Source organism: Arachis duranensis, chromosome 10, assembly GCF_000817695.3.
Source record: "Arachis duranensis cultivar V14167 chromosome 10, aradu.V14167.gnm2.J7QH, whole genome shotgun sequence".
Lineage (NCBI taxonomy): Eukaryota > Viridiplantae > Streptophyta > Magnoliopsida > Fabales > Fabaceae > Arachis > Arachis duranensis.
In genome coordinates, this window is record NC_029781.3 from 95,375,388 (window position 1) to 95,402,419 (window position 27,032).

Here is a 27,032-nt window from a genome sequence, read left to right on the forward strand (position 1 = left end):
GAGTATTAAATATTTTAACATTTATATTTATTTATTAAATTAATTTTTTTAAAGTATTGAGCCAAGTAGTAGATGGTTGAGGATTTCGATTTAGAATTAATTAATAGAGAATAGAAATATATAAGTACTATTATTAAATTTCACATAATAAATTAATAGAGAAACATAACGTATTTATCGTTTATTATCGTAAAAAATCAAATTTATACTTTATTTTTTTAAAGATGAATTAATCTAAAGTTAAAAACTTTAAACACCTAATTATCATTTTATTCAATTTTTTATTATTTTATATTTTTTATTTAGATAAAACTAATTTTACTAAGTGATTTAATGGTTAATAGAATATTTGTTGAGACTAGAAAATGGGAATTTAGTTTATTGAATCGAAATTGAACAATGGCACGGTGAAAAAAGCGGAGCCTAATTCCTTGGATCCTCTTCCAACTGGGAGATTCAATTGAAGCAATGGTGGAAGATCACCATCATCATCATCATCATTTACCTGTTCATGTTCCTTCGAATCCCTCAATGGTTGTAATCCGAAACGCCTTTGATTACGACGCCACGGGTGACTGCTCCGTCTTCCCACCTATCAACCATGAAAACCTCCCTCAATCACCGCCTTCAGGAGAAAGATGAGGTTCGTGTTGTTTTGCATTCCATGTGTTCGTTTTAATGCTTGGTCCACTTGGTCTTTATTTTATTTTATTTTATTTTTTTTTTGGGTTTTTGCTGCTGCTTGGTGTAGCTGTGTCCGAGAAAATTACGAATTTTGATTAGGGTTTTTATTTTTTTGAGGAAACTTCATTGGAAGAAGAATTTGGTTATGTTTTTAGTCTTGCCGTGATTCTTCATTACATGTTTTTATTATTTGGTATATTATTATACATTGGTTGGAAGAAAAAACTCTATCTTGTCGTGCGAAATTTTGGTGCTTCCGTTACATAATTAAAAAGATATATATGTATTACTGTATCATATTACAAATATAGGTTCAGTCTCTTAAAAAGATAGAGGTTCTGGGTCAAGTCATAGGAATAGAAAGATCCAGTCTGTCTTTTAGGTTATTGGGAATGGAACTTGGATACTAGTGCTTCAACCTGGAGTTGCAAGTTTTTTGGTTATATAGTTGGCTGAGATTTTAGCATATCTGCCGCATAGATAGCTTACCCTTTATTAGTCCGAGACTGTGAATTCTATTGTCCCATCAGCTTCCTGTGTAGTACTCTCATGCATTAAGCTTGTCAATTGTCAACCATAGATGCCCCTTACAAGCATTGGTACTTGTTTCATTTCATTTGGATAGGATGATATTGTCATGCCTGTTCTGTTTCTGCTTTGTTTTTCTGTGGTGTTTGTAAACTTAGCTAACTTGTGCTTTCATTGCAGAGGATTTCCCAACTCTTGGACCAGATTGGACAAATGAATGAATTACTTATAGCTCGTTACAAAGCTTTGGCTGCAAAAGGGACTGAATGATTAAGACCTGTGATATGGTAGCTATTGAATTTGTGTGAGTCTCGTCATCAAGATGATATATTTGTTTTTTTTCTTTTGCCAATTCCATTTTGAAATACCACTAGTAGATTTTGCATGGCTTTACGCCAAGCTGTAAATTAAGGACAGAAATTCCTGATTCTTATTCCTACTAGAGCAGAGTGATTGAACATCCATGCCCAGAAGTGGCATCTCAAGCCTAATCAGAGAGAATAGCCATTGAATGAACTGCCGGATTTTGGGTTATATCTGTGATGCATGGTGGTCCGCCCGGCCCAATGAATATGCCGCAGTCTGCCAGATTCGTGAATGACTAGCTCAGTTGGGAACCACGGAATTTATCAGGAAAGCTATAAAACACTCTTAACAGTAGTAAAATACTCATGGTTAGTGAGTTGTGTTTTCAAGCCCTTGATGTTAATGACTCCAGCATCCTTGGCTTAGCTTATGGAAAGTCCCAAACGAAAACTTTGTACCTTTAACAGCCCTGTAGAATATTATTCTTTTTTCTTTTTCTTTTTCTTTTGACAAACAACTCACACACATGACACACCCAAGCATATTCTACTAAAGGGTTCTTCACCATTGTCTCAACTGAGACTTGAACCTGGATATCTGGTTTATGAGGCTCATGGGTTGTCCACTAGCCTCAGAGCCTCACCACAAAAGCTTCTGTGAATTGTAGCCGGACGTAGATATTTTACTGTGATTCAACTCAAAAAAATCAGATCCAGTTAATTAATGGAGACTTATTCAGTTATTTGACATTTGTTCTCATCTTATCAAATATGCAAGTATATTTGCAAAAGATTTTAAATCTAGATATTTAAAATCAAATCTATACATGTTATCATTTGATTTGAAAACTGGTTAAAATAGATACAGGAAAAGTCGAAGTTTGTTTTGGCCTGTGAATTTCCACTAATTCTTGATAAATCTTCTTTTCAGAAAAATTATTACCTTACAGATACTTTATGGGACATGTAAGATTGAATTAGGTACAACAGAAGTTAGAATAGAATCATGGCTGGATTGAATTTCTCATTTTCCAGCTATGCAATCATAAGTGAAACGATAAGAATGAGCATTAATGAAAAATAACTCCCGGATTCATTTAGTATTTTACCGAAAGAGAGCCATGAGGAGCATATCAAAATATGGTCTTCCTTTTAGCATTATGAATAACGTTTTGAAGTAGTGATCAATAAAAGGGATTCATGCAACGGATTCAAGAGGAAGTGCAAATATCTCTTAAACTTCTCGATTCATGCTCCACAAGTGAAAAATACAAAGTCAAGTATACATCAGATCACCAAATAAAGTCTGTTTGCTGATTGCTCAAACATAACAGAAAGGAAAAAAAAAATAATAAACTATGAAAGAATTAGATGCTATCATTCCCAGAGGAGGTATCAAAGTTAAAACAAGCACAAGTTAACATGTGAATTGTGTCACCAAAGAGAACAACAACACTTCTAATTGCTGCCTATAAAAATACCATTATCAAAACAGGTTTTTCTCACTGGCTTTTTGATTCACTGCTCACTGTAGAATGTCTTCTGATATCAAACTGATCTACATACTCCAAAGGAGTAACTGTCTCATTTCTTATTCTCTTGATCTTAGGGCTCAACAAGCCACGGTGACGGAAACCATAGAGCTTGAGCACCTGATTATCAGCAAAATTGAAAGCCCTCTCCATACTACTGAGGCACCTCTCAACAGGATAATCTCCATAGCTCCCACAAGGTTTACATCCCACAAAATGTGTCACGAAAGGCCACCTCTCATCTCCTAATCCGGGATGGTACTTCTCAACCATCTCTTCATACCGGTCAACCAAGCCAGCCCAGTAACCGTGCAGGTAGTAAGAATTCTCAAGGAAAACCTTATCCATCCACTTCTCCTTTTTGGACAACAAAAGGTATATCAATGCAGATTGATCATCGGCCTCAAATGCCGGGCGACCCTTCAAATTTGCAGTTAAGACCTTACCAGCCTCCTCCCTCACTAGACCCTTGGGGCCCATGGGAGCCCAATCATCAAGCAAATCTAAAGACCACTGGCAATTCCGAAACAAGAAGCTGCCGGTATTCACAGCAATCCAAGACTTCTGCTCAAACAACAAATCAGGGTAACCATGAAGTACCAAATTGTAATCATCATACTTAGACAAAGGAAGCTCAAAAACCATGTCAGTGAAGAAAGCATCACTATCCATCCACCAAATCCACTCCACCTCAGGGTGTGAGAACATCAACCTTCTAATCATTGGCAATTTGGCCCAATACCCAGCAAGTTCCTTATCCAAATGCGCCAAATTGTACACAATCTCAATCCCGTGCAATCTACAGTAATCAATTTTGTTCTTAATCGACTTCAACAAGTAATGATCACCAATTGGGTTGTCACAGGGTTTTGGAGGTGAACCAGTGAGGAGCAAGATTCAGGGTTTTGCTGGAGCCATTGGTGGCGTTGTTGATCCCAATCGGAGATCTTGGGGCCTAGGGAGAAGGCGGCGGTGGCGTTGGGGCTGAGTGTCGTTGTCGTCGGGGTCGGAGTCGGAGCGGATCTCAGCGAGAATGCGGTTGGTCTCCTCGATGAGGCTCTGGTTAACGGCATCAGCGTCGGAGGAGGAGAGGTTGACGCCGATGGTACCGCGAAGGACAAGGATGGTGACGAAACCGCAGAGGATGGTGATCTTGATGTTGTTGAAGGTCTTCTGGATCTGGCGGCCACTAGGGTTTGGAATACCCTAAGATGGAGAATCAATAGCCATTGTTAGAGAGAGAGTGTGTGTGAGTGAGAGAGAGAGAGGGGTTGAAGATAAGGGAGGGAGTGCCACTTAGGATCGGATTTTCACGAACCAAGTTCAGATCCAAGTTAGGGCACTTTTGTCACACGGAAAGCATCTATCATAGGTATAACTTTAGTTTCAGGCTATCATAAATACAAATGTCAATATTTTCATCTCTCATGAGTACAAATAATCATTTATTATTGTTTTTCTGCACAACAACTACTCTCCACTTTGGTCACCCGCAATTAGTGTTGGTAATGATAATGATAGCTGATACTGCTTCATATGCTTCAAAGCTCAAACGTGTCCCTTTTTTTTTCCTTCGTTAACTTACTTTTAATTTAGTTTTACAATCATATATATAAAGAAAATACGATAAATTTATTGCATACCTTCTTTTAAGAAAATATCTTCATAGATTTTTATTATTGTCGAAATTTGGATTCAAAAATAAATATCTATTAACTTTATCCCTAAAGATATTTTGATTATCCATGGTTATAAAAATGTAAGAATATAACCACTAAGAAATAACATAATCCAGCTCCGATCGTTCTGGCAATGGACCCCCTTGGGTGGTGTGTGTCTGAACTGTTAAGATCCAAGTACACTAAATAGTAACGCGTTCCTCAGTCAGTTCAAAATCACAAGATCCATGCACATATACATCATTTTGTGACTTGTGAATGTGTTTATACCGGAAAGTGCCCATCAAAGGAAAACCGTCCCACAATATCCTCATCACCTAGGAATATCGTTGCTATCAATATGATTTCTTAAAATGGAATTTCCAAATATATATTATTATCATATTTAATTTGTAAAAACAAGATTTATGAAATATTAATATGTCTAAAAATGTGTTGATCTTTGTTTAGTTTAAGTTTATTGTCTTTAAAAATTTCATATATTTTATCCAAAATATCCTTAAAATTTGTAATTAAAATATTAATAACTATATTTTATATATAAACTGTATATAAATATAAAATAATCTAAGGTGGAGACGCAAATCTGCCATGGGAGAGAGAGAGAGAGAGAGATAGCAAGTGAGAACTGAGAAGCAAAGCACGAGTTGTGGGGCAACTCAGACAGAACTGCAACGGGATGGCGGTGACCGACGACTAATCTAAGGTGGAGACGCAAAGCTGCCATGGAGACTGCGATTTGCGAAGCTGAGATGGATGCTGCGGAGCTGTGGTGATGAGAACCGAGATGATGGAACACGAACGCAAACGAAAAAGAAAACTTCCTTCTAGAATGAAGTGTGCAGTGGTGGTGGAAACTCAATTCAACGGCGAGGCGGTGTAGAGGTCTCTACTAGGGTTTTGTTTGAACGTGAAATAAGAAAGGGAGAGAAGTGAATGCAAGGGTTGGGGTTAGATTAGAAGGGTAATTTAGTCTTTTTCTTTTGTTATTCAGAATTCATTTCCATGAAGATTAAACATACCCAAGGGAGAGATGGGAATTAAAATGATGGTATTTTGATTCCTATGAATAAAATTTACCTGGGAATAATTTTTTAAGGTGATTGCTACGGTACGATAATAAATTCATACGTACCGGTACGTTTAAAATATGGACAAGTAGTAACAAGCCACGTGAAATTTATTTTTCACGTCAGCATTTAATTTTTTCTTTTTTAAATATATATAATATCACTACTTTTACTAAAATACCCTTTTAATTAAATAAAAATAAAAAATATTTATTTATTTAATTTTATAAAAAGACTTAAACATCTTTTCTTTATTTGATTTACCCTTTTTTGTATATATTAGACAAAAATTACTCTTTTAGATTAATTAAATTATTTAATTTTAAATTTTAAATAATCTAAAAAATAAAAACAAAAATACATTTAACAAAATTATTTGTCTCTTCATAAACCCTAATCAATTATTCATACCAAAAAAATTAAATAAATTTAAAAAGTATTAAACAAAATCTCTTTGTTCTTTGTTTAATGGGTTCTCACACAACCACCATCTCTAATTGTTCATACCAAAAAAAATCATCTGAAAAATTGACAAAAAAAATAAAAGAACAGAGTTTCATGTCTTCATCTTCCTGGGTTTTTCACCAGCACTCTCTCAACGAGCTTCTCTCTCATTCCCAATTCTGAGACTCAAACTCTCTCCTCTCTCATTGCCACTAGAGTCTCTCTCGGTCTCACTAGAGTCTCTACTCGTTCACACAGTCACACTCACCGGCGTCTCGTTGTTCATCTCCTATCGTTGCCGGCATTTCAACGTCTCGCGGCCTTCCCTGGGCTCTTCCTCGCCGGTGACAGAAGCACTTGTCGGATCGTCGTCGCTCGTCGTCTTCTGGTTTCAAGTACTCGCCGTCGCAAGTCGCCGTGGATCGTGGACCGTCGTAGGGTCGTCACTTGCTTCGTCGCTCGTCCTCTTCTGGGGTCGGGTCCTCTTCGTTACCCAGTCGCCCTTGGTAAGTCCATGCATCATCACTTTCCCTATACTCCCTTTTCCAGATTCTCTTCTCCTTGTATTTTGAGATGATGTTGAATTGGTAATCAATTAATTTGTTAGCGATTGAATCTTGAATTTGTTGCTGTATTGCTGAATAATCACCGAGTTTAATTTTTTTGTCTTTGCTAAAAATCATCAGAGTTGAATTTGTTACTGATTATCGTCGAACCTTGAATTTGTTGCTGGCTTGCTCAAACACCTCCTATTATGTTTTCTATGTACTACTTGTGTATGTTACAGTATTCATATGACCGGGCTTACAATTTGTTGTTGTCTTGCTCAAACACCCACTATTATATTTATCTCTACAGTTTTTATTTTAGCATGATATACTTCAACCGATAGCTTGTTTCCCCTGAATGAATTAAAATAAAAACTGTAAACTGAACATATACCCCATTCGGATATTTGGATCAAATAAAAGCAAACAAGCTAAACCCCCAACTGACAAAAGGAAAATACAGTGAGTCTTATGATTGGACCAAGAGCAAGAATGTTCATTTGTTTCACATTTTGATAGGAACCTGGGGGTCTTAATACACTGTGATCTGCGGATCCATTTTATGTGATTACATTCTATTTTATGTAATCCTCTTACCAAAAAAACGAAAAAAAATCTGTATCCCTCAACCATTTCTTAATAGATGCAGCGCTTTGAGATAGTTAATGGTGTCACTGAAGTTGAAGGAATAGCAGAGGAGAAAACTGCAGGTGCTGAAGAGGACGAAGGTACTAATTACAAGATCACACCTTTTCCTTAAATAGCATTTCAATTCATTCACTGATAACACTTTGATTTGGTTTTGTAGAAAAAGGAGTACTTGATTTTTGGCTCAATGCAATGAAAAACAATGAAGTGTTAGCTGAAGAGATTAGTTGGTTCTATCAATAGTAACTCCTTTTTTTTAAATATTTATTTTATGTCTTGCAACCAAGTCTTAATGTTAGCTTAAGAGGTTAGTTAGTTCTATTCAATAGTAACTCCTTTTTTCTTTTAAATGTTTATTTTATGTCTTGCAACCAAGCTCATTTTAAGTCTTTGTGAAATAGATTTCAGAGCATGATGAAGGTGCTCTCAAGTTTCTCAAAGATATCAAGTGGAGCAGGATAGACAACCTAAAAGGTTTCAAGCTTGAGTTTTATTTCGATACTAATCTTTATTTCACAAAGCAAAATCCCAAAAAAGATGCCTATTATTTCTTTATTGGCATTTTCCCTATTTCATGACCATATCAAATTTTGTTTGCATTGAAGGCATAGTATTTAAGAGCATAATTGACTTAAGCAAACTGATATTTTCACCTATCATTTAAACTTTGTCAATGTGTAGGTTGAAAAGATGTTGATTGGTTTTGCTTGCTTGACAGATGTGGAAGATAGTCTGGAAACAACAATAGACGCCATTATAGAGGGTTGTAATTATTCATGGGAAGGAAATCATGGAGGGATAAGAAAAAATCTTGAGGATCCATGCTTAGCTCCATTTAATGAGATGAAAAGTTGGAGAGAGTCTGTACTCATTGCACAAAGTGCTTGCCAGGCAAGACAATTTCCAACCTAATACTAAATTACGCATGTTGTGATTGGTGTTTGTGGTGCATTCACATGCTTAAGTTATGTGTTTGAGTAAAACAAGAGGAACCGGTTTAACGAATCTATGATGCCTTGTTAAATCTGTTTCAACGAATCTATTCTTATGTTCATGACCTGTTAGTTAGCAGTCAATGGCACCTGTTCCTTTGATCTCCATACAAGTACTCAGATCTTTGTTTAATCTTGCAGGAACTAGACAGTATATGTAATGAATATATTTGGACCATACCAATGTATCGAGTATCTCCATCAGACGGTAAGTTGTCCAATTTAGGTGTAGAAGCCAAGATTCTTGTGATACACAGTTATGTTGCTTGTATATCTATGTTGAAGAATTATCATGTATTTGACATGCACTATATATATATATATATATTGCTTAATGAAGGTGGATTCCGAGTTTTGGTGACCTTTAAAGGACCCGACTTCGAGTGTTCATTGGGGGGTGACACTTGTTCCAATCCTCGCGAAGTAAGAGACTCGGCTGCTGCAAGGATGTTGGCTAACTTAAGAAGCAAGCAAAAATCGGCTAGTGATTTTGACTCCAAGGCATAGAATCAGCAAACTTTTTAGATTTTTCTCTACCTTTGATTTCTGTTTGGTGTAAGAAAAATAAAAGTAGTTTTTATTTTGCTGATTTGACAATTGATGTGCCATATATTAAGTATAGCAGCTGAGTTTGTTGCTTAGTCCCAAGTTATCTGTTATCTCGGTTTACTTTTATCTTTTGTTATCATTAATGTTTTGGTGAACAGAAATGTTTTCTTTTTGAAAGTGAATTTCCAATAACTGCTGCATGGATGGATATATTGTTTTTGTGAAACGACCATGAACATATATGAGGTTTTCTTCGTTGTTTTTGCATGTTTTTGAAAACCTTATAATTTAAAATTAGTTGTAAAGATAACTTAAAAGAAAGAACAAGGTCATGTGAGGAAAGTACTATAGCAGAATGGGTTGCCAAGTGAGGAATTCAGTGGTAACCCATGTTTATAAATAATTATTGAAGATGTTGCTATATCTACAAAAAATTAATTTAGATAGACAATTGCACAAAATAACAAAAAAAGAATGGGATAATCAAATTACAACATACATCTTGCATCTTCTCCTCCTGCTCTCCAATGAATGATTTTCGTATGTGGAATATCAGAAACAAAAGAAAAAAATAGTATAATCACCCAGACAAAACTCTTTTTAACTTGCTGTGTCCATGTCTTTACTTCCAGCAACAACTTTGCGGTGGCGCCTATTACTAGTTTTCCTATCTCTTCCACGCCTTCCCGGCCCTCTCCTGTTGGGTAGACTTCCAACCTTTTCGCTGACCACCTCGAGAATTGGAGCTGGTGGAGGGGATGGTTGGACATGACCCGCTGGTGGAAAGAAGTAGAAATGGATTCCTTGTGCTGAAAGAAGAGACCTTGCTGAGGCTGTTAGAAGCAAAACGACCAAAGCAAGTTCCTTCATATATATTCTATTATGCTTCTTATTCTTCTTTGATGATGATGATGATGATGCAATTTTCTTCTTCTCTTGCAGAATTATGCAGAATAGTGTGAATGAATAGAAGGGTAGTATCAATTTTCTAAGAAGAAAGAACATAAATATGCTGTTGAATTTCTTTGATAAGCTTATCTGGCAGAACATAATTGGTAATGACATTGTATAAGCACTAGCAATAGATGTTAAGGTCTTGATTATTGCCATATAAACAAGGTACTGAATTGAGATATGCATAGTGCGATGCTTACCTTCGAGCGTATGATGGCGGGCAAACAAAGGCGAAACAATTGCATTGGTCCGGAATGCCATCTATGTTGCTGTTTCCTATAAGCTTCATAAGATTCTGGTAGCTCACATTGACACTGGAAATAGTAACTAGTTACAATTAGTATGATAGAAGATGACTGAATAACAAAATTTAGAATGGGTTTGCAGACATTTTAGTAGTGGCAAATATTTTGACAGTTAACTAGATCAAGTGTAGAATGACAACATAGAAAAAAAAGAGTAGCTCAGCGGTTGTCTATATCTGCTTTCACTATTGCCAAGCATTTAGCTTCTAGGGCCATCCTTTCTTGATGTTTTGCCATCCAAATACGATTAATCCTTATACACCACTTGTTGCAAGAATGCTTTTGGCTCATTAAAAATTTCATGATAGTCTATACTATGAATGTGATGTGGATTGGAGGACACCAACTCTAAAAAATTTAGAGCAATCATGCACAAGTGACAGATGTGTACATGAGATATTTTATGCTATTTAGCTCTATTCACACTTCACTGTGAATAACCAAAAAGTATTAAGAATCTACCTGGCCTTTCACCCACATCAAATTCCTTGCTGGACAAATTTTGTAGACCCACACATTTTTAACTGTTCTTTGCTCCCCACCCATGCGTCCAGGCATCTTTTTACCTTTAAACACCTGAAATGTGATGGTAAAAACAATTATTTAGAATGATAAATTAATAACAATAAGCAAACAACATTCTTCCAAATAAAATCAGTTTATTCATGGAATAAAAAAAATATTATCACATATGAACATGAAAAAACAGAAAGCTGTGTAGTAAGAAAGCATAAAAATGACCAGTTTACAGATTTCTGACTTACCTTCCAGGAGCGTCCCTTTGACCTGTAAAACCAATGCTTCGATGTGATAATGATGCACCATGGGATGCAGGCATTCCCTTAAATCCATGCCGCTTCATTCCACCCTGGTAAAAAATGAAAAATGGAAATTGAAAATCATATAACTAAGAGATTAAGGTCTATAAGACCAGTAGCAAACAACTGTCCCCTTTGAGTACAAAGAAGGATTCAACACACAAAGGACTATGCACATACATATCCAATGAATAAATAATATAAAAACAGCAAAAGGAGAACTACAAAGACCCTTGTTTCAAGATTTGTTGGATTTATTAACTTATTCTTGCAATTTCAGGACTTAGATAATTGGTAGCATCAAAATCAATATTTGAGCTTAATTACAATTTGCTATAAGAACTTTCACCATTTTTTAACCAATTGAAAATTGGAGGAATGGTAAAAGCATTACTAAAAACAAAAAACAATACAAAAAAGATGCCATGCACTGTCCTATTATTGCATGTGAATAAATCCAATCACACTATACATATGAGCAGTATTTAACATTAAGATAAAAGATAATCACCTGAAAACCTTTTCCTTTTGTGATTCCCGTTATATCAACATACTGGCCTGGCACAAAAATGACGAACATTAAGCAAAGTACCAACAGGAAGAAGTGCATCCTCTGTCACCGGAAACTCTCTTAGCTTCCTCTTCATCGAAACTCCTTGAGCCCGAAAATGACCCACTTCAGGCTGGGTCAAATGCTTCTCCTTCTTCTGCCCACAACCAATCTAACTAGAAACAAAGCAGCAAAAAACTTTATAATTAGATAACACAAACTTAACCCTCATGCAACTTGCCAAGACAAAAGAATACTACTCCAGTGAGAAAAATAAAATCATACATTGAATTTCTGCGAGTTTGAGCTAAATTAACAATCAGGACATCGTCCTTATTTACACTCTACTCTTCCCTTTGGTGTAAATGACTCTAACCTCAAAATCAAGAACAAAATAATATATGATATAAACTTTTTACAAGCAGAAACCACCAAAGGAATGCAATTTTGTTTTTAACACACAAAAAATGACAATGCTACGCACCTGGAGGGCAAAGATTCCTTCCTTCTCCGGAGTCTTAACCTGAGAAACGATATTATCATCGACCCAATGTACGGTTATTGGAATTCTAGCGCCCCATTTATCCCAGAGTGCACTCATACCACACTTGAGGGCTATAATTCCGATTCGTTTGGAATTTGGGGTCATCACCCCTGGCTTCGCATCGATAATCCGAGACTCAGGGTGGCATCGGAGCTGAATCCCCTCAGAAATCGAACAGGGAATGGTGTCGCCGCCACCGCCGCCGCATCGGTTGCGAAGAATTGAAGACGAGAAACGAGGCCTCTCGAAAGGGCCAGCATCGCAGAGCTGCATAGGAAAAATAGAGAAAAACTAAATTCAGAAAATGAAGAACAATTTTAATTTTTTATTTTTTTAATATATTTAATATAGATTTAGAATAATTTTGATTTTTTTTAATATGTTTTTGTTTTGTTGTTTCAATTATTTAAAACTATAGAATTATGATTAATTGAATTCTAAAATTTGATTAATTTAAAAGGGTATTTTTGTCTAATTAAATAAAGAAAGGATGTTTAAGTCTTTTCATTAAAATTAAATAAAATTTATTTTTTATTTTTATTTAATTAAAAGGGTGTTTTAGTAAAAGTGGCGATATACTATATATTTAAAAAAGAAAAAATTAAATGCTGACGTAGAAAATAAATTTCACGTGGCTTATTGTTATTTGTCCACATTTTAAACGTATCGGTACGTATTAATTTATCATCGTACCGTAGCAAACACCATTTTTTAAACCTTAAACCAAATATGGAAATATGATATTCCCATTTTAAAATCCGTGGGAATACTCTATAATTCTCCCAACCACCCAACCAGACACCCCCAAAGGTCCAAGCACATATTCTAAGGTGATTTGAAGAAAAATTTGAAGTTAATACAAAGTAAACTACGTCATTGACTGGCCAAGGTAATTAATGTCAGGAAATGAAATTACATAATTTCCCATAATCTGGTATAAAAAATGCAGAATATGCCCAAGGCTAGAGATAGCATACAGTTAACAGTTAACTAGAACAACATGCAGGACAGCAGGAGTAGAATGCTAATCCAAGATAAGCAAGCCTTTATACTATGGAAGAGAGGGAACAGAGAACAACTATATAGATAATCAAGCCATTAAAGGTGCTGTAGATTTACTTATTTATTTCTTCTCTTTTTCTTCTTCATTGAAGCAGATTTTGTTCTCATCACCTTCATTTTACTTGAAAGTTTTTTTACTTTATTTGGAGGCTTAGTTATTGTACTGTCTTCAAGGCTGATTTTTTCTGGCCTTTTAGGTTTGAAAACTTCTGTTATTGAAGGATCCAAAACATCCCTTGAGCACTGAAGAGAGATCCCCATGCCTGTGGCTTCATCCCATAGCTCTCTTCCCTTCTCAAAATCCCCTCCTCTACAAAGCTTTGGAATGAGCACATCATACACTGGTCCATAACCACCCAATGAACTTCTCTTCATTTTCTCAAAAAGTTCAAGAGCGCGATTCACCCTTTCAACCCCACAGAGAATACCAATCAAACTGTAGTAGAACTTATGGTTTGGTACCAAACCATTTCCGATCATTTGATCCACTATATCTTTTCCTTTGCCAAATCTTCCAGTCAGAAACAACACCTTTGCTACAAGATAATAGCTGACCCAATCTGGAGCACAACCAGAATGTTTCATTTTTTTTAGTATTTGACAAGATTCTTTAACCCTTCTGGTCTTTCCTAAACATGAGAGCAAGATGTTGTAACTGATCGAGGTTGGGAAAACCTTGTAAGACTTCATCTCCATCATCACATTTAAGGCTTCAGGCACAAGCCCTGAAGGATTACGTCTAAGATTCCGCTCACAAAGGCACCTGAGGAATGTGTTGTAACAAATTAAATCTGGGGCAACCCCATTTGATTTCATCTCTTGAATAATCCTCCTAGCTTCTTTCACATTCCTCTGCACAGACCACCCATAAAGGAGACTTCTGTATATGCAAAGCATTGAGCCTGCAATCTTGTCTTTGTGATGCCAAACTACCCCTTCAGCCCTCTTAGGATGCCCTCTAGAACAAAGAGCATTAATGATTGCAGTAACTGTGAATTCATCTATAGAGCACTTGTACTTGTCCAAATTCTTAAAAATACCCAATGCCTCATCTTCTTTCCCCAATTTGACCAAAGTATCAGCTACAAGACCAAAAGTCTCGGCATCCATAACTCGACCCTCCTTCTTCAGGTCTCCAATCAAGATATCCATCGCTGTGTAGTCTTTCTTTTCCGTGAAAACTCGAAGAGCGTAGTTATAATCTTTATTTTCTAACTTACAACTCAAATTCTTACTAGACCATAAGAAGAACCTGAGCAATCTCCTAGTATGTGCCTCATGCTTACAAGAATCAATATCCTGAGTTACAAGAGATGAAGTCAAAGAATCTCTATACTTATTCAGACTAAACTCCAATTCGTCTAACCCACCAATAGTGCTTGTAACAACATTGCACAGCTCTTGCAACTGGAGAGGTAATGGTGTTGATATTGGGGGCAATGTGGAATAAAGTGAGATTGAAACTCTCATAATTTGACCCAAAGGGCGTTTGCAAGCAGAGTTGAGCAAGACATTCATGCTGAATTTGATTTGAGCAATTCTTCAAACACATTATGAGCATCAGTTGTAACTTGAAATCTTCATATCAAGCACAAGGGTAGGGTAGCGGGAAAGTATGTGACTTGTTACTTTGGTATCCATCACATCCAAATTATTCGTGGAATCAGATGTTTCTAAGCTTCAAGAAAAGTTATTCATCTCCGTTCACGCTTCCTCATTGGTTGAGGCAGAGAATAGTGGAATTGCCATCCAAGCACGCTGAAATGTGGAATCGAGCCACTTCCACCTCAAAGAGGGAAGAAAGTGGAGCCTATTGGTGCCGTTTAATTTGTCCTCGCCATTGAGGTAGTCCTCGGAGTTCATGAAATCCTCCGGTACCACTCCAGCTGGGACTCGTGGTTGGTGGGTTGTGGTTAACGTGAAGTAAGGATGGTTGGGTGGGGCGGAGATGCTATACCTCACACGCTTGTCATCGTAGCGCCACTCGATCTGGCCAATGAGGGGGTTGAGGCATAGTTATTAGAACCGAACCGGTAATCGACCCGGTAATACAACCGGGTCATTGATTCAACCGGTTGACCCAATCACAATTAAATATAAATATAAAATTACAAAAATAAGCTTAAAATTAAAAATTCAAAAGCATGTCTTTACAAACACATTAATAACAATCAAGTATCAAAATTCTAAGGGGAAAAAACAGAAAAAATAAATCAATAAGTTAATGATAAACAAATTAATTAAAAACTAAATTCAACTAATTATACCAAAACAATACTGCTTATGTAAGAATCAAATCCATCAATTCTAAGAATCAAATCTATTCTTCCAGCAACAAATTCAGCTCACTGATAATTTTCAACAACAAATTCAACTAAGATAATTTTCAGCAACAAAAAGTTTAACTCCAAAGATGATCTACAGTAACAAAAAAATTTGGCTAAGCGATTATTTCAGCATGACAGCAACGAATTCATCTTTCAGTCATGATAATCAGCAACAAATTCAACAAATCCTAGTTCAGTCACGATTTACAGCAACATTTAGATCAGCAACAAGGAAAATTAATTGATTAGCAATTTAGCAACATGGAAAAATACAGGGAGAAGGGAAATCTGGAGAAAAGAGAACAGGGGAAGCGATGATGCAGGGACTCACCAACGGTCCACGGCGACTCGGAGAGGGCGAGGATCCCAAACCAGAAAACGATGAGCGACGACGATCCCACGGAAGGCGACGAAGAAAGCGACAACCCCACTAGTTGCTTCTGCTGCCGACGACAAGGATACCAGGGAAGGCCGCTAGACGTTGAGACGGCAACAAGACTGACGAACGACGAGATGCCGGCAGTGTGACTGAGACGAGACTCGAGTGAGACTGAGAGGCAGAATCAAGTAGAGACAACCACAGGTGCTGCAGTGCAGGCAGGAACAACCACGGAAGACGAGCAGCAAAAAACACACAGCTCGAGCACTCACTGGCAAAGGGAGGTGCAGCGAGACGCGAACAGCCGGGCACAGACGGTGGAGAGAGGCGAGACGCGAGCACAGGTCGCGGAGGATCCGGCGAGAGCGCGGCGAACATTCGGTGGTGACTGTGAACCAAGGTGAGCTGTGAGCAAGGTTCTGAAAATCGGACCAGTCATCAAACCGTTTTAGTCAGTGGTTCATTGGTTTACTGGTTCAACCGGTCTAACCGTGGTTCAACCGGAAAAACCATTCCATAATAAAATAATAAATAAATTATAAATAAACATCCTAAATATCTTTCAAATTTAAAACCCTACGTAACATATCACCAACTAAATGTAATTAATCATCAAAATATGCAATAACTTGCTGCAAATTTGTTGACAATTAACATAATTATACTTCCATTAAAAATAGCTGGATTGAATTACAATGCACAAGTTAAAGATAGAGAATATTGTCTTAATGTAGCTAAGTCAAAAAGTAAAACAAAAAATGATAGTGTTGCACAATAAACACACAACAGAGCCCGAAACAAACACACAACACAACAGAGGCTGAAACAAAAACACAACAAAGCCTGAAACAAAAAGAATCCAACAAGGAGGACGGGTAGCAAGTCGGCGGAGATCAAGAACAGGAACAGTGCAACCAAACAATGAAAACAGAATTTTGTTTATATAACAAAACAATCAAAACATGAATCATACAATCACTAATTGCAAATTTTTTCTTCATAAGAATAGAACAATGAAAACATGAAGCATATAATAAATCAAAAGATCACCAATTGCAAATCTTTTAATAAGAACAGAAGTTAGAACAATGAAAAATGAAGAAAGATTAGTAGTTTTCAACCCAATTTTAACAAAGCTCATCTCAATGATTAACAACAAAAATAAAGCAACGAAGGAACAGTGAATCAATAACATAGGCAGTGCAAATTCAAGAAACTTTAATAAAATTTAACTACAGAAACAGAAACAGACAGTAAAGCAGTAATAGAGTTATCAATTTAAAATTTATCATCAAATACATTCAGTGAGCAAAACCAATCAACCAAGTACTGACTGGGCATTCGGAAAAAAAAAATCAAAAGAACATTTAAATCACAGCAAAAACACAACAACAATAGGAACATTTAAAACAAAGCAACCCAAAAAAAATCTAAAAATCACCATTGCTGAAAACAATGATTTGATCCGTGTATGCTCAAAGAATTAAAAGTTAAGCTTACAGGAAAGTGAAGAATACCAAAACCAGAGAACCTTCAATCACAGCTTAAATCAAGAACAGAAAATCACAACAAAAACAAAAAAAATTAAAAGTAACAGAAGAACAACAGAACAACAAGACAGGAACAATTAGCAAATTAACAAATTCCAAGGTTCGGAAAACCGGACCGGTCATCAAACCGCTCTAGCTACTGGTTCACTGGTTCATTGGTCTAACCGGTCTAACCGATGGTTCAACCGGAAAAAGCGTTTTAAAATAAAATAATAAATAAATTATAATAAACATCCTAAAGTATAATTATAGTATAATATAAATATTAAAATAGTTTTCAAATTTAAAAAACTACATTAAATGTCATCAATCAAATTCATATAATCTTATTAATATACAAACTCAAGTTAAATAGTATAAAGAAATTTCAAATATTAAATGTCTAACATAAAGATTTATCAATCATCAAAACCTCAAGATGTTCTTGTGAGTTTCTTTTTTTTTTTGGGATAACTATTTAAATATATTATGTAATTATGATTGTGATTTTAACTATTGTGCTAAAGAAACCTTCAAGTAACAAGGATATGTTAATGGTGGTGGTGTCTTCCGAGGCATCAATGTCTCCTCATCCAGCCCCTCCAATTTCTTTGGCTAAAGAAATAACAAAAAGAATAGTACCAGAAAATGAGGTAGTTAATGGATCATCAAATGAGAAGCTTTTTGTTATTGCAATTTGCAAATGAAGATGAATGGGCCAATGCACGTTTGAATGTAGCAACTTAACAGAACTTAACAGCAACAAAAGTTAAATACCAGCAACAAATAATCACTCTAAACCCTGAAATCAATAACTATTTCAACAAAAATTCAAAAACATCATACTTAAAAATTAAAAAAGGCAACAACAGCATAACAAATCCATTTTAATCAACAATTTCAACAACACAAAATCAATGACTTAATTAATTTCAGATTCAGAAATCACAAATCACAGACATTCAAAACACTGAACCTTCACCTAGCAATTACAAACAAAGCCAGCAAAACTAGCACAACCAGCAACTACACATCAAAGCCATTAGCAAATTTGAACAAAAAAATTAGGAGCCATCAACAAAACCAACAATTAGAAAACAAAGCCAGCAATTACAAAACACTAAACATTCACCCAGCAACTACAAATCAAAGCAAAACCAGCAACTACAACACAATGAAAAACATATATGAAATTAAAAATAGCCCCACAACACAATGAACAATAACAAGTTAAGAGCCATCAGCAATTAAAAATAGGAGCCACAACACAATGATTAACCATATTCTTAACCTAAAACAGGAGCCATCAGCAATTAAAAACAGGAGCCAAGACCTAAGAAGAGTAAGTTTTTAGCATTAACAAAACAGCAAAACAGAATAAGTTTTCAGCATTAAAAACAGATATGAAATTAACAAGACCATATCTAAATTCTGCCTACAGCATTCAACAATATTGCAAAACATTACAAGTTTCCAGCATTAACAAAACAACAAAACACTAAAACAGAGTAACAGTTACATAATAGAGTAAGTTTCCAACATATTAGGTGTTCTGGACCAAAACAGAGTAACAGTTACAATTGTCCAGCATATTAGGTGTTCTAGACCAAAACAGGGTAACAGGTAGAATTACAAAATAGCAAAACACTAAAACAGCAATATTAGCCTATTAGGTGTTCTGGATACAAATCACATAACAGAGACAGTTTCTAGCATTAGCAACCAATCCAAACATACATACAAGGAAGAACATAGATACAAGGAATTGAAGAACAAAGAACAAATTTCCACAACAATCAGAACCATACATACAAGGAAGACTGAAGAACAAAGAACGAAGAACGAAGACTGAAGTCCGAAAAACGAAGACTGAAAGACCAAAGAAGAAGAAGAACCAAACTTCAAACCAAGACCCAAGAAGAATTGAAACAATATGGATCAAAAATTGAAGAAGAAGCTCAGAGAAGATGAAGACGAGGAGCACTCACCTGGTTCGAAAAGCCAACGAAGACGAAGAGACCTGCTGACTTACTGGGTTCCTGAGGACTTGGGACAGCGGCGGCGCTGACGACCTCTGAACGGCGGCGACGATGGAGGGCTACGGTTCGGGGTTCCTAGGGCTAGGGTTCGGCGATGATGGATTCCTTGGAGTGAGCTGTGAGGTGATTAGGTGAATCTGAGTGAATGGGGAAAGGGGGTGGAGAACGAGTGTTATCGAGTTTTTATTTTTTTTATTTTTAAATATAAAAAACGACATCGTTTTAGGAGAACCGCCCGGTTACCGGTTCGGTCTAACCGGCCGGTTCTCGACCGGTTCGCCGGTTTTAGGACGGTTTTTTTTCAAGCGGTTATAGGAGGAGGACCGGACCGCTTGCGTTGCCAGTTCCCTTTCACATGCAATCAACTTACTAAGTTTCTAAAAGCTAGAAATTATAAAACCAACCAGAAATATGGTTAAAGCATTTCATCAAACATGTTCAGCGCCGTAAAATTAAAACAAAATAAGAGAATTCAAAGCTTAATATCAATGTGATAGAGAAGAGAACATAACTATTGTAACTTTAATTCAGTCTATGAAAAAATCCAAACCACTACCAAATCAAATAGTTACTTATTGTAATAGAAATCAGCAGTTGCAGAGTTTGAAGCAGAGTATTGGTGTTGTGTGAGTGTATTGTCTGGTGGCGGGTTTAGGGAACTCACGGCGGCAACAAAAGAGAGCAGTTGGACGGCTAGGTGAAGCGCGCGGGTTGGTCGCAGTGTTTGAAGCATAGCAACGTGGCTTCCAAACGAACACGAATGCGAACTCGAATGGTGAACGGCGAGTGAATGCGAACAGTGAACGCCGAGCGAACGTGAACGGCGAAGAACGCGAACGAAGACGACAGCTGAACGAAGACGCGAACGTGAACGGCAAACAAACGGCGACGGAAGCGCGGCTGAGCAGACAAAGACGACGGCGCCGAGCTCGAGGAAGCAGCCGCGATCGGTGACAGCGAACAGGGGTTGAAGACTTGGATCACGAGGGAAGCTAGATAGACGGACGGATGGCGAACTTTGAGTGCGACGGACGCGGCAGTATGCCACTCCTTGCGGCGGTGGTGTAGGCTTACAGTTCTAGGGTTTTTTGGCTGGGGTAGTGTGATTTGATTTCTTTCTGAATGAAAGAAAGGAAGGGGAAAGGGGAGAAAGAAACGAAGGAGCTCCCGTTTTTGTGTAAACTGGGCTGGTTTCGGTTCGGTCTAACCGGTCGGTTCAACAGTTTTTACCAGTTTTTTAAACGACGGTTTTACATATTTGACCGGATCGTTAATGTTGTCAGTTTACGGTTGAATCGATCCGACTGACCAATCCGGTCCAGTTTTCAGAACATTGGCTGTGAGAGAGAGAGATGGGGTGAGGTGGGCAGCTTCAGAACTAGGGTTCTTTTTTATTAATATTAAAGACGTCAAACAACCTCGTTTGGAGGCACGGATTTTAGGAAAAAAACCAATTTTCAAACTCGGAGGTTCACTAATTTTTTTAAAACCCAGCCGGATCAAACTGATTCAACAGTTTTTATTTTTTGTCTAGTCCATTACACTGTTCGCACCAGCCTAAAGGTTGGATTGTCGATTTTTTTATCCGACCATTTGAGTCGGTCTAGTTTTTTCAACTATGGATTGAAAGCCACCGAGTCTTAGTGGGATGGAGTAAATCGGAAACAGAACGAAAGTCACGAGACAATAATCAAAATTTACAATTAACTGCATAAATAAATAAACAAATATTTAAAATTATTCACATGCAACAAAGGAAAATTGGTTATATTTATTTTTTAATATTATATATACAATTAGTCGACATCATCATAAAATAAAAGTTAATCCTAATTATATCTTAATAAAAATTTTAGTAAAGGTTAAATACTTTTTTCGTTCTTAACATTTCAGGTCAAATGGATAGGGTAGGGTGTGGATCCAATCCAAACCTTACCCCGCAAATGGAGAATATTCCAACCTTAACCCTATCTGTTCTTAACGCGCGAGTTACTAAAAAGATGCAATATTATTATATAACTTGATAATAATTTAAAATAGAATTGATTTTTATGTTAAAAAATGTATTAAATTATCAATTAATGATCTTCTTTTAGTGGCTAAAGATTTTTTATATTTAGTGAGAGGTCTTTGGTTCAATATCCAATTGAAACATATATTTATATAAGTATATAACATATAACATATACATATATAAAGTGCGGGTTGGTCGGGTAGGATGCACGAGAACCGTTTTCGCACCCTACCCTACCCGCTGCAGATCGGGTTGACAACCCTATCCAACCGGATTTGGTTAGGTTGGATACCGGCAGGTAGGGTGCATGTTGCCACCTCTAGGAGGGAGGGGTTGCTGCTGTTGGGTCGCCGCTGGTTCATTAGAGAGAAAGGGAGAGAGAAGCGATGAGAATAGAGGGAGGGAGGGGTTGCTGCTACTACTACTGGTTCGTTAGAGAGAGAAAGAGAGAGAGAGAGAGAAGCGATGCGAAGGGACGGGAGGGGTTGTTGTTGCTGGGTCGCCGCTGCTGCTGCACCATTTCTCGCCGGCGACGCCTTCTTCTTCCTCTTCTTCTCTTCTTATTGCCGCCAATGTAAGTGGTAGTGGATGTGATAGAAGTAGTGGAAGAGAGATGATGATAAAAGGTGTTTTGGTCCAAGAATTAAGAAAAAATGATTTTATAACATTTTATAACGTTGAGGATGATATTAATAAGAAAAGATCGGAACGATTTTAATTTTGATCCAAGATATTAACGACAAAAAAAGTACTTAACCCTTCTAACAACAATAATCAACTAACACATTCCTATTTTTATAAATTAAAGTTAGTAAATGTCATCTATATTCCCTAAAAATTCTAAATACAATGGCAATAACCTTCCCATCAAATTGTATAAATGAAAATTAATAGATAACAAAACTAACATATCTAACAATATATCATGAGCTATATAACTATCACCACAAATCTACTTTTAATCAAACTTTTTAAAATCAAACTTAAAAACAACAACCCAAATGAATAATCACTAGTCAGCTATTGCGGTTTTATAAGCAAATCCAATATAATGCGTGGCAGTCCATCGCAATTTTTTCAGACACCAATTTCATCATAAACCGCGATGGTAGATGGCGATTTCTGCCCCTAAATTTGTTCATAATTCGTGATACATTATAGTGGTTTTACACATAGTTTTTTGTTCATAATCCGCGATGGGCCAAAGCCATTTATTCTTTTCATATATTTCATCTAATCCGCTGCACCCTATGTGACTTATTTGTATATCTTGAAAACTTTACACCCTGTAAACCGAGTAAAAATATGACCGAAATGTAACCAATATTCAATTGTTACATTTGGATAATTTTGAACCACAATTTATTTAAATATGTGATTTATCTCAAAATTTATATATTTAATTTAATATGTATAATTTTATATAGAAATAATATAAGAAATTAATTTTTAGTTAATTAATATTAGTCAATTTTAAAATTTATGATTTATACTTTAGTATGTATGATTAAAAATTTATGATTTAGGATCTAAAATTTAAAATAAATAAAATAATTTTTAAAAAAAATTAACTAATGTTAACTGAAAAAAATTAAATTTTTAATATCATTTTTTTATATATGCAATATCTCTATAGTTAGACATTCATTATATTTAATTTAAATTGATTATTTTAGTAATAATTAATAAATATAAAATAATATAAACAATGATTATAACATATATAAAATAAGATAATTTTATATTGAGTTTTTATTTTTTTTACTTTAATGCAACCTATAATGGTAATGGTAATATAACAGATAATATAAGAGAAAATTGAGGCGAAAGCTAGTGCACTTCAGATAAAGTAGAGAGTGCAGCACTCTTTAAAAGATAACCTACTATTAATAGTTATCAGGAAAATTAAATTTATTTATTATTATTAATTTCTTTTTTTATTGTCATGGGCTGAACAAATAAATTGATACAGATAAAAAAAACTAATCCCCTCTTTCAAACACCAAAAAAGTACTCAGGAACTTGATTGAACTCCTTCATTACTCTATTATTAGCGATGTGATATCTTTAAACATCTTCACTGCTTGCGGGTCTTTAAACATCTTCATTGCTTGCGATGCTTCCACTGTCGTTCTGGCCGGTGATAGATTTAAATGTTCTTGAATCCACTCCCTTTCTCCTTTGCCATAAATGACCTTTCAACCCCAAAAAATCGCTGCCATGAAAGAAGGAGATAACTATCTGTCACCACTGTTGACTGGCTAATGCCAAACGCAAAATTGATTCTGGAGAAGAACTCCTGTCTCCATGAAAGCGCCATGACTCCATTAGACCTACACTGGTAACAAAGAGACACCTGGATTCGCTAGGTACCTTTCTCCACCCTTCTTAAATTGGTACGGTTGCTAAGAAACCTATTTTGATGTGTTTGAGCGCTATGATTTCCAGTGGAAGGCTCATGCTCCAATTCCTCTCCAATTCTCTCCCATTTATTATTAATTACACGAGCTATTATGAAAAGATAAATATTCAGATTTCTTCTTTCTTTACGAAATTGGCAAATTCTACATGTTTCGAGACGAATAGAAAAGGGTATGTTTTCGGGTATGGACCAGTCAAAGCCCCACCAGAAAGAAAAAAAATGTTGCATAGGTTATTTTTAGGTTTTTACCCATTTATGCTTCTCTCATGCTATTAGTGTCGCATCTTCTTGTCTGCTGCCACAACGCCAGTCTTTTGTTTTTCTCTGTCTCGTTGCTGAGTTTGGTCCGACTTCTTATATCATTTTCAAGTCCTGCTGTTAGTTTTTTGTCTTCCATTGTGGTTTGACATGTTTATGCTTTTAATCTTATTTTTATAATAATTATCTTTTTTATTGTTATCTTTTGAATTTTGCTTTTGATTTGTGTTTTGTTAAGTTGCAACTTTGTGTATAGTGTGTCCAATTTTGTTAGTATTTTCAATCACGAATTTGTAATCTATTGAAAGAGAACTCAAGTAGTGATTGAATAAACTAATACCTCTTGTAAGGTTAGGATTATAATGTTAGGAGTTGTTTTATGATCTATAATCTATAATCTGTAATTTGTAATAAAGAATTTTGTAGTAATGTGATGTTAATAGCTATTCTTTCTTTAGCTTTTATTGATTATGGAATTTTAAGTTGTGAATTTTTTTTGGTACGAGAGTATGAATGTCTTGTTTAAATTAATTTTTAGTTGTTAAATTTTTTTTATGAAGTATTGTCAAGTTCAAACAAATGGTTTATAATTTCTGTAAAAATTTTATATAACTTTTTTATAGGCACACAAGAATAACAGGGCAATTGAAGTTTGGGGGCTTTTTCAAATTTGTTATTTGGGTTGTAACAACTTTGTGACAGAGCATGGTACAAATTTTTTGGTACGTACTATTGCAAATATATAATGTATTAAAATAGAATCCTAATAATACCATAAACTAATACCTCTCACAATTCTATGATTGTAATGCTAGGATTTCTTCTATAATCTATAATTTATAATATAAGAAATTTTGTAGCATTGTCTTGACAGGAGCTCTTCTTTTTTTATCAACATTGTCTTGACAGGAGTTCTTCTTTTTTTATCAACTAATGGTTATAATACTTTGAATGGTTGATTTTCTTGTGATATAGGAGTGTTAAAACATGTATTTTATTTGTTCAAAAATTATATAAGGTTAATGTTAGATTGTCAAGTCTAATTCAGTTTTTATAATTTGACTTAATATTTTATATAATTTCTCTATAAACATAAAGAAACAACATTGAGGGCTTCTCTGATTTACTGTTTGTTGAGTTGTTATAAATTTGTGGCAAAACGTATCCCAGCTTTCTTGGTTTGTGCATTTGCAAATTTCTAATCCATTGAAGGAGAACCCATATAGTGATACAATAAACTAATACCCTTGTGATGCAAGGAGATCTTCTATAATATATAATCAGCAATTTTGTAGAATTGTGATACTATGAACTCTTTTTTCTTTATCATTTATTGGTTATAAAATTTTAAATTGTGGTTTTCTTTTGGTATGAGAATGTGAATATGTCTTGTTCAAACTGGTTTCGTGGTTGCGCAGATTTTTTTTATGAAGTTAACATTAGATTGTCAAGTTCAATTTAGTTTTATAATTTCTGTAAAATTTTTATATATTATTTTTATTCTATAATCTATAATTTTTAATGAGAAATTTTGTAGTATTGTGTTGATAGGAACTCTTATTTCTCTATCAATTAATGATTATGAAATTTTGAATGGTTGATTTTCTTGTGATATGGGAGTGTTTAAACTGGTATTTTGCTTGCTCAAAAATGGTATAAGGCTAATGTTAGATTATAAACTCTAATTTTTTTATAATTTCTATAACTTTTTTATACAATTTTTCTATAGACATAAAGGAACAATTAAGATTGAGAGCTTGTCCAATTTACTGTAGCTGTTACGAATTTGTGGAAATGTGTCCCGGCTTTCTTACCATGTGATTCTCAAATTTCTAATCCATTAAAAGAGAACTCATATAGTGATACAATAAACTAATACTCCTTGTAATAGTAGGAGCTCTTCTATAATGTATAGTAAAAAATTTTGTAGAATTGTAATGGTAGGAACTCTTCTTTTTTTATCTCTTTAATAAACTAGTACCTCTTGTGTTAAACTTGAATTTTTGTAGCATTTTTGTTACAATTTTTCATTTTCACGACCTTTTTTATTCTTTTTTACTCTTTATGTTTGATTCTTATGGCATTTAAAATTTTTCTCATTAAGGAAGACTTTTGTTTCGTCCTACTTTACATTCAAAATTTGAAGAATAAAAACTAGAGTTAATTTTTTTATGTAGTTATATTGTATTGTTTCGAATCATATTTTGGTTTAGAGTTTAAGAACTTGTGCTATGTTACTTTTTTTTCTTTTTTTTTTCAAGTCATTTCATTATAATGGTATTTTGAACTTGAAATATACAATAATATTGAATAACACAAAGCCTCTATTTTCAAAATATTTACTAGAATAATAATTTTATTATTATTTTCATTCATTGCAAGAAGCTAGTAACATTATAAAAATGGAGTAGCATTCATTTCTCTAGTAGAGTGCTAGGAGTAAATGAAAGCAATATGAAAATGTATTTTATAGTAATATTGATTCATAAATGCTATTTTTATGCTTTGTTATTATGCTATTTGCGTGATTTGGTTGTTGTACTTTGGAAGTGTGAATGTTGTGTTGGTAAAAATTTATTATTTGTGATATATCCTTGTGATTTATTTATATTATTTGTGATATATCATTGTGATTTATTTGTAATTATTTTATCTTTTATTATTTTTGTATTTTGAAGAAGAGAATTTTAGACTTCATTTCGTGGTGTCTTGTGCCTATTTTTATCATATGGTATTTACTTTTATAGTTGTGAATATGTCAAATATTTTGTACTTTTGTCATTTTATAAATATAAATATTTTTTGTTTTATTTTATTGTAATAGTATGTAGTAAATATAGCATTTGACAAAA

At 35.0% G+C, this 27,032-nt stretch overlaps 3 protein-coding genes, 1 long non-coding RNA gene and 2 pseudogenes across 8 annotated transcripts; 3 read left to right on the forward strand and 3 right to left on the reverse strand.

Moving 5' to 3' along the window:
- The first annotated feature begins 360 nt into the window (after nucleotides 1-360).
- On the forward strand, nucleotides 361-2,265 carry LOC107471296 (uncharacterized). 2 transcript variants are annotated; one of them, XR_008003857.1, is made up of 3 exons: nucleotides 361-643; nucleotides 1,393-1,516; nucleotides 1,661-2,265. It is a non-coding gene; the product is annotated as an uncharacterized LOC107471296 (long non-coding RNA). The 2 variants fall into 2 exon arrangements; XR_008003856.1 differs by having other exon boundaries at nucleotides 1,393-1,514; nucleotides 1,656-2,265.
- A 471-nt stretch (nucleotides 2,266-2,736) lies between these two features.
- Nucleotides 2,737-6,547, reverse strand: LOC107471293 (probable xyloglucan 6-xylosyltransferase 3). The gene is given in 5 exon segments (XM_016090739.3): nucleotides 2,737-3,945; nucleotides 3,948-4,039; nucleotides 4,041-4,255; nucleotides 4,999-5,060; nucleotides 6,511-6,547. Coding segments are annotated over 5 exon segments (1,332 nt in total). The 3' UTR covers nucleotides 2,737-3,019.
- A 708-nt stretch (nucleotides 6,548-7,255) lies between these two features.
- LOC127743734 (uncharacterized) lies at nucleotides 7,256-7,366 on the forward strand (annotated as a pseudogene).
- A 390-nt stretch (nucleotides 7,367-7,756) lies between these two features.
- On the forward strand, nucleotides 7,757-9,078 carry LOC110276983 (uncharacterized). The gene is made up of 4 exons (XM_052254950.1): nucleotides 7,757-7,912; nucleotides 8,120-8,329; nucleotides 8,572-8,638; nucleotides 8,771-9,078. The coding sequence occupies exons 2-4, from the start codon at nucleotides 8,129-8,131 to the stop codon at nucleotides 8,935-8,937; spliced, it is 435 nt and encodes a 144-aa protein (XP_052110910.1). The 5' UTR covers nucleotides 7,757-7,912; nucleotides 8,120-8,128; the 3' UTR covers nucleotides 8,938-9,078.
- A 249-nt stretch (nucleotides 9,079-9,327) lies between these two features.
- LOC107471298 (50S ribosomal protein L3-2, mitochondrial-like) lies at nucleotides 9,328-12,858 on the reverse strand (annotated as a pseudogene).
- A 113-nt stretch (nucleotides 12,859-12,971) lies between these two features.
- On the reverse strand, nucleotides 12,972-20,616 carry LOC110276046 (pentatricopeptide repeat-containing protein At5g61370, mitochondrial). 4 transcript variants are annotated; one of them, XM_052254949.1, is made up of 4 exons: nucleotides 19,436-19,639; nucleotides 17,979-18,062; nucleotides 15,871-16,337; nucleotides 12,972-15,201 (listed from the first exon to the last, which is right to left on the reverse strand). In XM_052254949.1, the coding sequence occupies exon 4, from the start codon at nucleotides 14,728-14,730 to the stop codon at nucleotides 13,270-13,272; it is 1,461 nt and encodes a 486-aa protein (XP_052110909.1). In that variant the 5' UTR covers nucleotides 14,731-15,201; nucleotides 15,871-16,337; nucleotides 17,979-18,062; nucleotides 19,436-19,639; the 3' UTR covers nucleotides 12,972-13,269. The 4 variants fall into 4 exon arrangements, 3 of the variants coding, with proteins under 3 accessions (XP_052110909.1, XP_020988225.2, XP_052110908.1); XM_021132566.2 differs by lacking the exons at nucleotides 17,979-18,062; nucleotides 19,436-19,639 and adding an exon at nucleotides 20,151-20,616; XM_052254948.1 differs by lacking the exon at nucleotides 17,979-18,062.
- Nucleotides 20,617-27,032: the final 6,416 nt, after the last annotated feature.